A 13273-nucleotide genomic window follows, 5' to 3' on the forward strand; every position below is an offset into this window, starting at 1 on the left:
GTGGTTGCTATTAGTCAAGCATGAGGCTACAGATAAGAGTAAAGGCTGTGAGTGCAATGTGATTGAACAGGGTTGGTGAGGATGCTAGATAGATAACACTATGGGGTTGATTGGGACTGAGTCCTCAGACTCAGTTCTTTAAGGGAAATAGATATGTATATATTCCCTTAAATATGGGATATGTATATATCCCATGTATACTTGAAAGCTTCACTCAAATTATTTGCAGTCAGTGATGGACACGAGCAAGGTGCTCTGTATCTTTCTGAAAGGAATTATCTTATAGCACCTCTTGCTCCTACATCTGAGTATCCTTTATAGACATACATAAAAGTGCAGTATCACCTCTCCCTAGATAAGACACAAGGCTTGGASACAGTGGCTTGTCAGAAATTTACCCCTGGTCTGCTATCAGTCCTCTGTGCTTTTCAATGCTTTATTGTCTTGAGTCCATCTACATGGGGAAAAAAAAGTTTGAAATAGCTATGCAAAGCTACCACTTTCTGTGTGCAAAATGTCTTCACATTGTTTAGCTTTGCCTTCTCTGAAGGGCATTCTCAGAACTGAATAATATTATCCAGCCATCTAGGGARCTGATGCAGAAAAGCCATTGTGCTGTAAATTTACACCTCGCTTCTATAACAGTTTCCCATGTAGACAAGCCAGTAATTTAGCTAGCAAGATTTAGTCATTTATTACTCTTAGGTTACCAATTCACCCACAGGACAGTGATTGAGGTCCTCTTCTACTTGATAATTTAGCCAAAATGTGGTCGAACTACTGACAAACACTCAAATATCCACCTCCCAAATCTACGCGCATCCTGCATATGCTGAACAGCTCTTGTGATTCTATTCATCTGGAATTCACGTTTTCCATGTGGCAGTTACCACAGTTGGTTCTCTAGTTTCTACTTGGCCACTGGTCAGTCTGAAATTTTTCACTTGTAATTTATCTGCTTTGGTGTCTCTTTGGTCTTGTTTTACACAAGGCTGTGGTTGAAGCCCTTAATATTTTACACTGTTATGTCCAAAATTCTGTTGAAGCTTTTTAATTTCCCAGACTACTTAAGCACATCTTTGTCATTGGAAACTTGTGAGCTTTCACCTTGTCTCTAAAATTTGCCAAAAATCTTGCTTATTTTTCCTGGTTAACGTCACTGTAATTGCATGAGTACCAAACAATTGATCATATTACTGGTAAAAATCCTTTTGTGGGCTACTACAGTTACTCATGTAGATTGATTCTTGCTTTAACCAAGAGGCTTTAAGAAATGTTTGCTGTTGTGACACAGTTATTCATGGAGTATTTTCAGTTTCAAGTGTAGCTCAGCTCATTTGCCTGACGTGTCCAATTGTTTGGAGACAGTGCAGAGTGGCAGCAGACTTCTCAATTTTTCTTTCTATTTGAAAATATTGTAGAAAGAAGCTGAGGTTATTGATATTTAAGATCTCAATTGGTGAAAGCTCAGCTGGCAGGAGATGCCTTTCTAGAAGACAGTTGCTAGGAGGAAACCTACCCAAAGAGTCATGAGGATGCTAATGCTCTGCTCCCTTTGAGCATAAGACAGACAATCAACCAGTACCCTTCCAAGGAAATGGCTATACCATCTGTCCTCTAATCATACATTTGATGACATGCTTAYGTGGAGTAAAGAGACCCTGGAGCTCCCTTTTCTGAGGACTCCCAGAAAGCTGCTGACAGAGATGCCCAAGCCAATCAGGTTACCAGCAATGGCAAAGCAGAAGTGGCACGCACCAGTTCGTGATAATCTGTTGTACTGGCCACTGCAGAGAGGGGAGAGCCCTGAGAGCAAATGACAGTGAAGCCAAAGCCCCAGCACATAGGGATGTGTGAATAAATTTCTTACAGCCAAGCTGAAATAAAAAAATGAGAGCTTTTAACAATCGCATTTTTTTTCCCCTCCACCAAAATCAAAACTCTGTTCAAAAAACACTCATCTCCTTTTTGTTGTCAGGTGACAAATTCCTAAAGGTAGCAATGGAAAAGACCGTCCCCAGAGTCATGGGGTAGTTGAGTGCAGTCCCCTGAACACAAGGGAAGTGTTATACTTTATTTCCTTCTTTTTTTTCATTGAGAAACTGGCTTTGAAGGGATGCAAGTTTATACCAGGCTGCAGGGCTTCCTGGGGCAATGTCTCTGACTACTACTGCAGAAGACAAATATGGTATTCATCAGAGAAGAAAATTAAACTCAAGTGCTCTACTTCAATTTTTGTGCTAATGGGTTTGAGAGTGATTCTCTACCTACTTTTTCAAAGGGAAAAAGAAATGCTACCCTAGCAAGTCTAGTTACTGGAGCCATTTGCTTGGAAACTGGGCTCTTTTTTTTAGCAGGAAACTGGTTATTCCTATGATGGACCTACCGTCTGTGGTGAAGGCTGAAGGCTTCTGTGAGTATTTGCCCTGCAGGTGGGAATATTACCTCTTGTGTTTCAGAGCATGGTGGGTGTGGAATGGCAGAGCCTGAGTCCATGGGCTTTTCCACCACGGCTCTCGGAAAGGACACTTCTGCCCATGCTTCTTCCAGTCCTGGTACTGCAGGATTAAATACCAGAAATGCTGCATGCCCCAATCACTTGACAGGTTAAGGCATTCATTTCTTTGGCAGACATCTTGARTAAGGATGTCCTCAGTAGATACCTTCAACAGGGGAAAGCAGTCAGGAGTATCAGATTTCAGTGTTCTGTCCTACCTCAGGGGAGGGCTTGCACCAGCTTGATTGGAAGGGGGATGAAAGAATCCCTGGTGTTGCTAAAACATTAGTGCTGTAGCTCATCAGTCCTTGAACGTGTTCCTACAATATGAAGGAGCTTCTCTATTCTGTCTGCAGTCTTAGATGCAAGCATAAATTTGCCTTCTTCATTCTRTCTGCTCTACATGATGGCTCCAGTAGGAATGCTTTATAGGGCCGATGTTTTTTGTGCTCCTCGAACAGGATTGTTCCTGTTTCCTTCTTGCCTTTTCTGTATCAGCACCTCTGTCATCTCAGGTTTTTTGGAAGTCTCGCTTTCAAGACATGAGAGACACTCGGTCTGTTTGTTAGCGGCTAGAAATGGCCATGCTCTACCGCTGTGGTTGCTTAGGTAGTATAAATATACATTTCCCCTTTGCATGAAAGATGAACTCAGTCTTCTGGCCATTCTCCTATACATTTATCAGAGATATTTGTGGTGCCTGATCTTGAACTATAAGGGAAAGCACAAGCAGATTCATATGGTATTATGCATGACTGAGCAACACAAAATATCAATAAGCTATCAGAATTACTTTGGCTTTATAGTATTTCTCCCAGCTGTGACTTGAAATAAGCTGTTTTCATCTCCTTGTTTACAGGGAGTCAACCAAATCTGGGAGAACTTTAATTCTGCCAGCATCTATTATCAGGAGGCCCATTAGCAATGGGGACACCAGCCAAAAAACAAAGGCATCTCTCAACCAYGCAGTGACCGCTGAAAGAGGCGTTCCATTAGAGAAACTCTGTTTACAAGCAAACATCAGTGTGGCCAGACAAAAATTTAATCTATCTTCTCTATCCCATTGATTTGTGTTATATTTCTTTTCTTTATTGCACAAACTGCAGATCAGGCTCAAGCCTTTGACAGAAGAGTGTCTGTGAGATCCCCAGCCTAGCAGCTTCAGTTGTGTGATGTCCTTGCTATCTGTTCACTTGCACTTGGGAAGTTGGCAGCTGTACACCTTTTGCAGGAATGTCGTCATCTTGGCTTGGATGGGATGAGCTGCTCTGTTCCCACCCCCTACCTCTGACTCTTTATTTAGCTTGGGTGCTGAGTTGCTTTAGAGCTGTCTTGGCTAGAGACCTTCCCTCAGCAGATCTCTGTTCTTGAACTCTCTCCATTTGTCCAGTGAGGGCTTTGACCTCTGCTCGCCGTAGGGTATGCCTTTGCTTTGTCATGCTATGAAGTGAACAGGCAGCTTTCCAGTAGTCTGGCTGGTTCTTAATGCGTTATAAAAATTGCATACCATTTATCTATCTGAAGGAAAGGAGTCGCTTGCTTGATGTTTCAGCAGTAACCTAATCCCTGGGTCTCTGCTGCCTGAATGGCTGCACCCAGCTCCTACCAAAACTTTGCATCTGACTGCAACAGCTACAACAAAAAGATTGCAGCTGTTGTAGGCTCTGCTCTACCATGCTTAGGAGTGTACCCTTCTAGAGGCTCACAGAGAAGGTTGGTCTCATAGAAAAGCATTTGAGAGCATTCATTTGCTGGAACTTTTGTGATTTTCTGTGCCTGTGGTCAAGTGGTGCTGTGTATTTAAGCCTGGTGGTTCACCTTCAGGCTCACCTTCAAGATGGTGAGATGAGAGCAAAATTTTCTTTGTCTTAGTGTGTCTTATGACCTTTGAGAGCYGGACAATTTCTTGCTATACCCTAGTCAGACAAGAGAGTCCTACTTTTGATTTGTGTGTGGCTATTGCAGTCAGTAAAATAGTATCTCAGTCAGAGGTAAACCAATGTGAGGTATAGCCTGGCAGATCACTTAATGCTATGGTTTTCAGAAGACAAACATTTTCTGCTTCATCTCTGGTTACTGTGAAATTCTCTATAATATTCCTGAAAAGCTACATCTTCAGATTGTGGCTGGATGATCTGACACCTCTTCTACTTGTTTGGCTTTAGAAATGTGAATATTCTCAGTGAAGCTGGGCAAGTTTTCACCCTGTTATTTTTTTGCCCTAATTAATGGCCATATGGCTTCTTTTCATGGTAGCCTTTGAGAAATTCTGTCTCTGTAGCATCCTCTGGCTTTAGAGAATCTGGGTATTCACCTTGAAAACCATCAGCTGGCCTGTACAGGAATGGGCATCCCTAGCCTCCAGGCTTCAACCAGAACAAGGCCACAGGTCTTCCACTCCCAGTTTTTAAGAGAGCCATTAAAATCCTAAACATTAAGTTACTCTTATGTTAACTTCAAATATCACCCAAAAATGATGGAAGAGACAGAAGGGGAGAGCATTCTTGCAGTGCTGCAAGTCTGAGATGCCCTTTCTGACTGTCAGCCATTGCATCTTCTTTTCTTAGTATTCTAGCTGGTTCAGCTTATCTCATCAGAGATAAGTGCTTTTGATTGCATTTCTAATGTATGTAGGCTGCACATCTTACATGGACCAGCCTTGCTGTTCAGTATTCTTGAAGGTCAGGTTTGTTTGCTATTTTCACTTAAACTGAGCACATTGCTGTTCCTGGAGAGACTTTTACAAGCTAGCTTTCAGAATAACAAAGCAAGAATTCTGCAGGATCATCAATTTCAGCTTTTCTGCCTTTGAAGACTTTATTGCTACAGGATCAGTAGCAGAGATTGGGAATATGTCACCCAAGAGACTGGCCTGTAGTTGATGTTTCTCAGTTTTAAAAGTAGTAACACCACAGGGAAACCCTTCTGTCTTCTTCTTTCCAGTCAATTGAATAATAAATCCCAGAGCTTATTCCAGTGCATTAGGACTGCTATTTGAAGTCCTATTACACAGGAATTCTTTTATTTTATTTCTCTCCAAGCTGCAGAGTCACATGCTTGGAAAAAGATGCTTGCCCTCCCATGCATACAGGGTGTAGAGAAGGATGAATGGTCCCACTGTGAGCAGGATAGAGGCCCTGGCTGTGTAAATGATTAGAAGCATCGCACGAAGGTGTGTTCTCAGGTTTGGGAACAGTGTGGACAGCCATACTTTCAGAAGGGGAGCTCTCTGGGCAGGGCTCAGAGCCATCTGCTTTGCAGACTGTGCTTGGGCACAGGTGTCCTTAGGCTAATTGAAGGCCTATTTGTCTTACCCAGACATGTTATCTGGGCACTCTTCCCCCTTGCCAGTGGGGAAGCACAGTGCTGCTCAGCAATAGCACTGAGACCTAGCTGTGAATAAAAACAGGAGCTGCAGATTGCTCTGGTGATATGAAACACTTCTGTTTCCATGTCCTTTCTTCTTGGGACTGAGAGACAGTAAAGTACTTCAAAGTGGTGCTCTGCACATCTTGGGATGGGAAGTGTGGAAGTTTCAGTTTTCTTACTTCTAGGCTCTTGATATGTGGTGCAAACCAGACAAACTCTGAGATTGAAAGCTAGTCTGCTTTCTGCTCTTTGGCAAAGGCAAGACATGCATATTGACCTCCAAGTCTCCTGCAGCTTCAGGTTTTGTTTTTTGCCCCATTTCTGGAGGAGCACATCTGAAACTCCTCTGATTTTGTTTTCTCCTGGGAAACTACTGGCTTTGTGCTAGGGAAGCTGGAACAGCTAGTGCTGCRGAAAAGAGCACAGGTTTGATTCACAGAGTAATGAGGAAAACACAAGTGTCTAGCTGRTCTCTGCCATGCTTATGTGTGTGAATATGATAAGGGCACTCCTTGCCCCTGCATCAGCTGTGTGTTACTGATTTAAAGTGAAGGTACCTTGCTTGTAATCCATAGGAAAACTATCTGATGTAATCAATGTCTGATAAGATTCAGAGGGCAGTTATGACAGTCTGTCTGGTGGTGGTGGTAATGAATGTATCTTGATAGCCTCCCTGAGAAGAGGACTATCTTGGTACACCCAWAGGAGTTTCTTTTCTATGTCAGTACCTTCCCAACAATTTCCAATCTCGCTTTTTACCAGAGTAGCCAAGTACTTCAAGATTTGGGTACAAAACTTGAGATGTTTAAATCAGATTTCAGAACATCCTGATTTTGCAGAGGGAACTTTAGATTTTTTGGCATGCCTGTTAATCAGGCCATGCATGCCAAGAATTAGGGGAGTAACCAAAGCTTTATTTTGATTTCTTTTACTGCCTAGTTAACACTTGTCATAACTGTGATGGATTCCCCCTGTTCCAAAGACAGTTTGCAAATTATTTGTACAGGGATGGATCTAACGGGGTTCTGAATGCGTTGGTACATCTCCTCATTGCCATGAGAACAGTAGGTGAAAGAAAGCTTAGGTTTCTTGGTTTTCACGTTCTTTGACAGTCTAAGAGACAAGGTCATTCCTCTTTATATCCTGAATCTTACCAGTAAGTGATGCTGAGTCATTCAACCTGGGACTTGAATCRAAGCCTCTGAAGACCTCTGAGATCTCCTTGGGCACAAACTGGAATGATTAAATGAATAACACTAACAAAACTATCTCTTGCGATAAGGAACTGAGTTTGACCCCTTTCTTCTCCTGTGGTAGTTATGTACAAACAATTTTGTTTAGAAGTGTCAAAGGGGAGGCAAGATCCAAAAAAGGCAAAGTATTTCCTGTGTGTGACAGGCTGTTCTGCTTGGGTCATGGCAGAAATCATGTGTTTCTCTTTGACCTGATTTTTGAGGCTGTGATCCAAGAATATGACACTCTTTCCTTTTCTTGTGGCATGTCTGGCTGTTGTCTTCACTGACACTTCCTTGAGAGCAAGGGGAACRTACACTTGTGTGTTGGGGTGTGAGACTTACTGGCTCCTGTCTCCTRAATGTGTCCTGACCTTTCCAGCATTTCTAGGTCCATATTCCCAAATCAGTTAATCGCTCATCTTCTGCTATCCCTAATTACCATTTCTTGGGCAGTTATTTGAGAGTCTCTGTCTCTGCTGCTTCCGAAATAAGAATTGCATGCTGATGAGTTGCTGTAGCTTGTCTGACATGGATCAGGCAGCCTCCAAGGACACCAAGCATATGATCTAGCAAAGGTAATGGCTGCTAGTTAAGACTTCTGGATTCTTCCACCAGTGCTAGTCTGGACATGCTGTCCCATTCCCTGGGATTGTCACRCTGAAATATGTGGGTAAATGATGTTGACTCTGTTGTAGAGCTGCAGGTCCTGGTAGTTCATTTCTCTGTGAAGTACCTGGAAGCCTCTGCTTAAAGAGACTGTGTGTGCTGGGAAACAAAGAAGTGCAGGTTCATCCTAAGAAGTGTGGCTCATCCTAACATCTTACTATGGTTTCACAGTATTTCTATGCCAGTGCTTGTGGCTTGGGTGACATCCAAGGGAAAGTCTTTCCTAATCTCCTATCAGCCTTTTTTTTTTTTCTGCCCGTTGTTTGCCATCCCTGTTCATTCTAAGGCTTCTTAACAGGTATCTTTTTTTCTTCTCCTTTTTCCATGTTTCTTTCTCTCCTTCAGCTTTTCAGTTATCAGAGATGGTGATGATGCTTTGCCAAAGCATTTGTTCCCCTTCTGGAATAAGAATCACAGAAGCTTGCATGTTGTGATGTGGTGATACATGTGACAGCAGATCTTAGTGCCATGTGACATGATTGAGGAAAAACAGTACTCTGAAGCACAGAGCAACATTAGAGCAAATTTGAGCACCTAGCAAGCTGGGGCTTCTTCATATGTCTGACTTGCACAATGCTGAACAGAACTGCAAACATCAGGACTCTTCCAGGAAATTCAGGGTGGGTGGTAGACTGTGACAGCTGAGCTCCATGTTTGCCATGCCCTAAGAAGTCCTTGTTCTTTTGAGGATTAGAACTATAGCTACTTCCCTAATATAGAAGTGCTGCCAAGATTCCAATCTGGCTCAAGCCACTCTCCACACTTCATAATGAAGTTTGAAAGAGCTTTAACATCTTGGCGTTGGCAGAAACATAGTTTTAAAATCACGGTGTGGTTGGAGACTAACTGGCTCCAGCCAGTGGTAATGGGAATGGAGACTTTCATCTCAAGGTCAAATCTAACCGTGGTGTTAGGGACAAAGTCATGAACTTCTGACTGATGGTTCAGGGCTTAAGYGTAGCAAGATGTCTTGAGTCCAATGCCAAGACTGGGAGTCGAGAGGCTCATGTTCTGTTCTTAAACTTTGCCAGAGCTGTTCTGAGGGACCCTTGGCAAAATATTTAAAGCCTCTATATGTTAGGTGCATCTATGAAAAAGCACTAAAGGTCTGTTTACATCAATGTAGGGGTGTAGGTCATGAAACTCGCTAGTGACTGCAAACTCCTAAATACCATTGGGTGCAGAAGTGCAAAGAATTAAGTGCGATGAGCTGACTGTCTCAAGTCCTTATTAGACAAATAGCTGGACTGCAGTTGCAGTAACTGGTGTGTTTTTTGGCGACTTGGAGGGTGAGGAGGTAATGTTCCAGGGAGACTGCATTACTCTCCATTACTGGGCAAAGCCATTCCAAGTGCAGGCTACTGTGCGTTCAGGAGGAAGCTTGTGCAACCCTCTTCTCTGGTGGCTACAGGAGAAGGTAGTCTGTATTTGTCAGCTGACGTAAATAACAAGTCACAGCTTATGGAGAAATTAGTTTCCCAAAGCTTGCATTAACTGAGACTGAGATACTGCCTTCTTTCCAAGACACACGTGGGCTGCCTCTCCTGGCAAGCGTGTGTTACTGCTCTTTRGAATAACATTGCCAGTGTCGCTGCAGTGCTATCTGGTGTGCGCACCTGTACCTGCTACCCCTTGGAGGGGTTTCAGGTTGGATTCATGCAACTTCTGTCTCTGTTCCCACCATGTGTATGGGCAGGCCTGGGGCAGTGCTCCGTCTCCTGGCGACTCTCAGCACTGCGGGAGGATGCTCTTCCCAGAGGAATCGGTGCACTACAGCACTTTTATCTTGCATGGTCTTGGGAGAAAAGTATAAAGCTGCAGCCTGCAACACTGTAATCCCAAAGCTTCAGCCTTTCCCTGCATGTGCCAAATTCCTTTGGCTGTTAAATAGGAGTAGGAATTTCGAGGGGAACTTGTGGAGTACGACTTCTGTGTTTGCTTTTAACTTCATGAATAGCAGCAGTGATTTGTCTGGCTGTATACTGGAAAACTCTGATTTGTCGACTTTGAGAGATCGGTCGTTTAAAGCAAAAGCTGAGATTTATGCAACTTGCCATCTTTCTTTGATTTCAGAATCACTGTGGTGTCTTGCACAGGGCTGGTTGTGTCTGCAAATTGCTGTCTAGTCTCTGGCAATACTTGTTTTTAATTTGGTCCCTGGAGATGCTTTGTGCTGTACACAGAGCTAACAAATATGCCCTGTGAAACCTAGACTGCAAAGAATAATGTTACCCTATTCAGAGGGTGGAAACTGAGGCACAGGTTAGCTAGTTGACTTGGACAAAAAAAAAAAAAAGGGGGGGGGGGGGCTGGAAACCAGATCATTGATGTCCTGTTTTGTCATGATGATCTTTGCTTTGTCATGCTGAGGTGCTGCAGCATAAAAGGTTCAGTTACCTCATGACTATGATTTCTGATGATAGGAAATGGAAATGAATAACTTAGAGATGAACTATATTTTAATGGGAATATGCAGGAAAGGAAAAGCTAATCTTTTATCTAGAGGGATGCTAGTCTGAGAAGTGGACAGTCAAATATGTGTGTAATCTTGGAGCTCTTTTATTTTGTGGAAAAGGGGACTTTTTTACATAAGGGTCTTGTAAAGAAAGGAGGACAATGAAATAATTTTATTGATTTTGTAGGAATTTTTTGCAAATTTGAGGTTAGCAAGCAAGAAAGCCGTGAGGAGGCTTTCTGAAGGCTTATTTTGGAGGCTGAGGATAAGCCGTCTGGAGATGGGAATGAGAAATGCCAAGGGAAGATCCTTGGAAGCAAAGGAACGTATAGTGGAAAGGTGTTAGAAGGGTGTTAGGAGGAGCCTAGGGAGGGTAAGATTGCAAGAAAGAACTGCACACTGGGCTCACTGTTCAAAGGAGACGCATCTGTGTGTGTAAGGTCTTGCTATGAGGAGAGCAGTAAGTTCTTTTTAGCATTGTAGGGAAGTGCGAAGGGTGGAAACCAGACTGCTGAGAGCCTGGGCTGTGTGCAGAAGGGGTGCTTCAGAAAACAAGTCTAGAACATTGCTTAATGCAATGAAAGAAGCAAATGCAGAAAGAAGAAGCAAGGAGAGGGGTCAGTGGCTGTAGCAGTTAGGGGGAACAGCCATTCCCTTGTGCCACTTACTAAAAGAGAGTGCTCTGTGTGTTGCACTATAGTGTGCATACCCTGGCCTGTTCTGTTCCGATTGCTTTTCAATCTGTCGGGCACTTTCCCCTGGATGTGAGAGGTGAAGAGCAGGAGAAGGGAAGGTATACAAGAGAGATAGTGTTTATACATTTTTCATTTTTATTTGTGAAAATAGATTTTTGGAAACTCCTAGTACACAGCGAGCAAGAGGCTAATGCCAGTCTTCGTTAAACCTCTTTGCTCTCAATGACTTGGTAGCAATGAGCCCTCTGCAGTGCATATTGCTGATGTTTGGGTGAGAACTTTGGGGAAGAGCCAGAACAGTATGAGGGTTTAAAGAGGAAAAATAAGGACTGCAGAATCAGATCTACAGTGTGGTAAACACTTGCTCTGCTATTTTACATATCTCTATTCTGCAGCTGAGAGTGGCAGGGTGCTCTAGGGGTAGTTCCAGGCCAGATGTGTGATGGATTGATAACAGCATTGCCTCGGATAGGAAAGTGCAGCCTGCTGACTTTTTGTTTGTGTTAGTTACAGGACCCTTATCAGGCCCACGTACAAAATGTCCTACCGAACCGTGACCACGCTGGAGTGGAGGTGCTGTCCTGGCTTCACAGGGAGCAACTGCGAAGAGGGTAAGTTCCCTTGCAGTGCATCTGTCCTTACAGAGCAGAAARGGGATGTATGGATGGACTGGCTGGGCTGAGTGGGGTTTTGTTCTTTCATGTGGTATGTGCCTCTCAAACACAAGGACAAATCACGTATTCTTTTAATTCCTCCTCATAATCCGCATTTTCATGCGTAGTCATTCTCCTGAAGGTTAAGCTTCATAAGATGTTCTTGGGAAACAGAGCATGCTAAATACCAGCAAAGAAGCCTGAACCGGGTGGGAAGTGTAATGGAGGAACGGATACTCGGGGATGGCCTGTTTATAGATGTCCACTGAGGTAGAGTGTATTCGTGTTTAGCATCCCCATTGCACAGTCCTTCAGAAAATATGTGCTCTCCTTGCGCATCTTCTCCCTGTCCCACCCTCTGACGCTGCAGCTCGTGAYAGATGGTCTCTGAATAGCTGCTAACAAGAGTTAGGCCTGTAAGGTCCAGACCCAAATGTGTTTGAGAGAACTGTGAATTAAATTAGGCACCTCCTGTTCCCCTTCCATCCCTCACCCTGACTTACAGGTACAACAGTCAGGTTGCCCAGTGCACATAACAGTTCTGAGTTTGGCATCTGATCTGTCACATGGGGGGAAAATGCAAGGCTTCTCCTAAAGCTGAAAGAAAGGAAAAGCTTCTCCCTTTCTCATCATGATAGACAAAAAGGGCCTGTTTTGCATTTTCCTTTGGGATGTTTCTGGTTTAACTATTGTTTCTGAGGCTTAAAAACAAGTCCACCTTCCTCATTGAAGTTCAGGTTTAGGCACTGAGGCACCAGCCAAATCACACTCGTGTGTATTCATGTCCTGAGACAGAGACCTTGAGGGAAATGGAGCCTTGAGTTTGCTAATCATTTGCCCAGAATCACTGCAGTCTGCCTCAGCTGGCTAGTAACAAGTTGTTGGGACTGTCCAGCATCTCAAAGATGTTGTGGTTTGTAGCTGCACCTTGGTTTTTTTGTGTTGTTATACCTTGGTGTTAATCACACAATTCAGACAAATCTCTTAATTAGGAAATTTTCTTGTTAAAGTTGCAAAGAATGATGGTTCCAGAGAGCAGTTCCCTTCAGGCTGCTGAGGAAACAGTATCTTCTCAGAAGCTCAAGAAAAGTTTTTAAAGGTGGCAAAGCTACTATAAATWACAGTGTGCAGGAGAAAACTTTGCATTTTATCAAGTTGCTGAAGTAAGTGGGCTTGGGAAAGAGAAGTTGGTGCGTGCAGCAGGACTTCTTACCTGTCAAGGCAGGGCAGCAGGGTAATAAGGATTATGGCAGAGCTGTTATTTCCAGAGCACCTGTGGCTCAGCCTGGCTGAGGATCTGAATGGAGACCTGAGAGGCTTGTGTGCTGCCCGTTCGGGTCCATAGGTTTGGACAGGTGTGAGTGATTACAGCTTAGCGGTGCTGCTGGTGGAAAGGAAAGAATCCAGCTCCCTCCCACAGTGCCAGATCTGTCTCGGTGGAGTTCAGGGAAAATAAAGACAGCATAAGCCTGTTTGAGAAAGTCAGCAAAGATCTCACAGGAGCAGATCTGTGGAATGAGGTGACAATTTTACACAGTCAGTTTTCAAGGTGGAACTGTGCTTCTGGGCTCGTATAGCGGCTGTGGAATGTGAGCAGAAAGCCAGTAGCAAGCCCTCACTTTCATGTGTGATTTTTTTTTTTTTTTAACTTTTTTTCCTCTTCTCTAAAACATCTGGAGCTACTGACAGTCTCAGTTCCTTTT

General features: G+C 43.5%; 1 protein-coding gene across 4 annotated transcripts in view; it reads left to right on the forward strand.

Moving 5' to 3' along the window:
* COL26A1 (collagen type XXVI alpha 1 chain) overlaps positions 1-13273 on the forward strand; it is a 178712-nt gene that overhangs the window by 25777 nt on the left and 139662 nt on the right. For 3 of the 4 annotated variants that reach the window (XM_085315201.1, XM_085315218.1, XM_085315224.1), the window contains exon 3: positions 11425-11528. In XM_085315201.1, the coding sequence (XP_085171327.1) occupies positions 11425-11528 (104 nt within the window). The remainder of the gene's footprint in view (positions 1-11424; positions 11529-13273) is intronic. The other variant, XM_085315209.1, reaches the window with a different exon arrangement.

The sequence above is a fragment of the Rhea americana genome, unplaced genomic scaffold (assembly GCF_003343005.1).
Source record: "Rhea americana isolate MKP2758 unplaced genomic scaffold, rheAme1 scaffold_111, whole genome shotgun sequence".
Taxonomy (NCBI): domain Eukaryota; kingdom Metazoa; phylum Chordata; class Aves; order Rheiformes; family Rheidae; genus Rhea; species Rhea americana.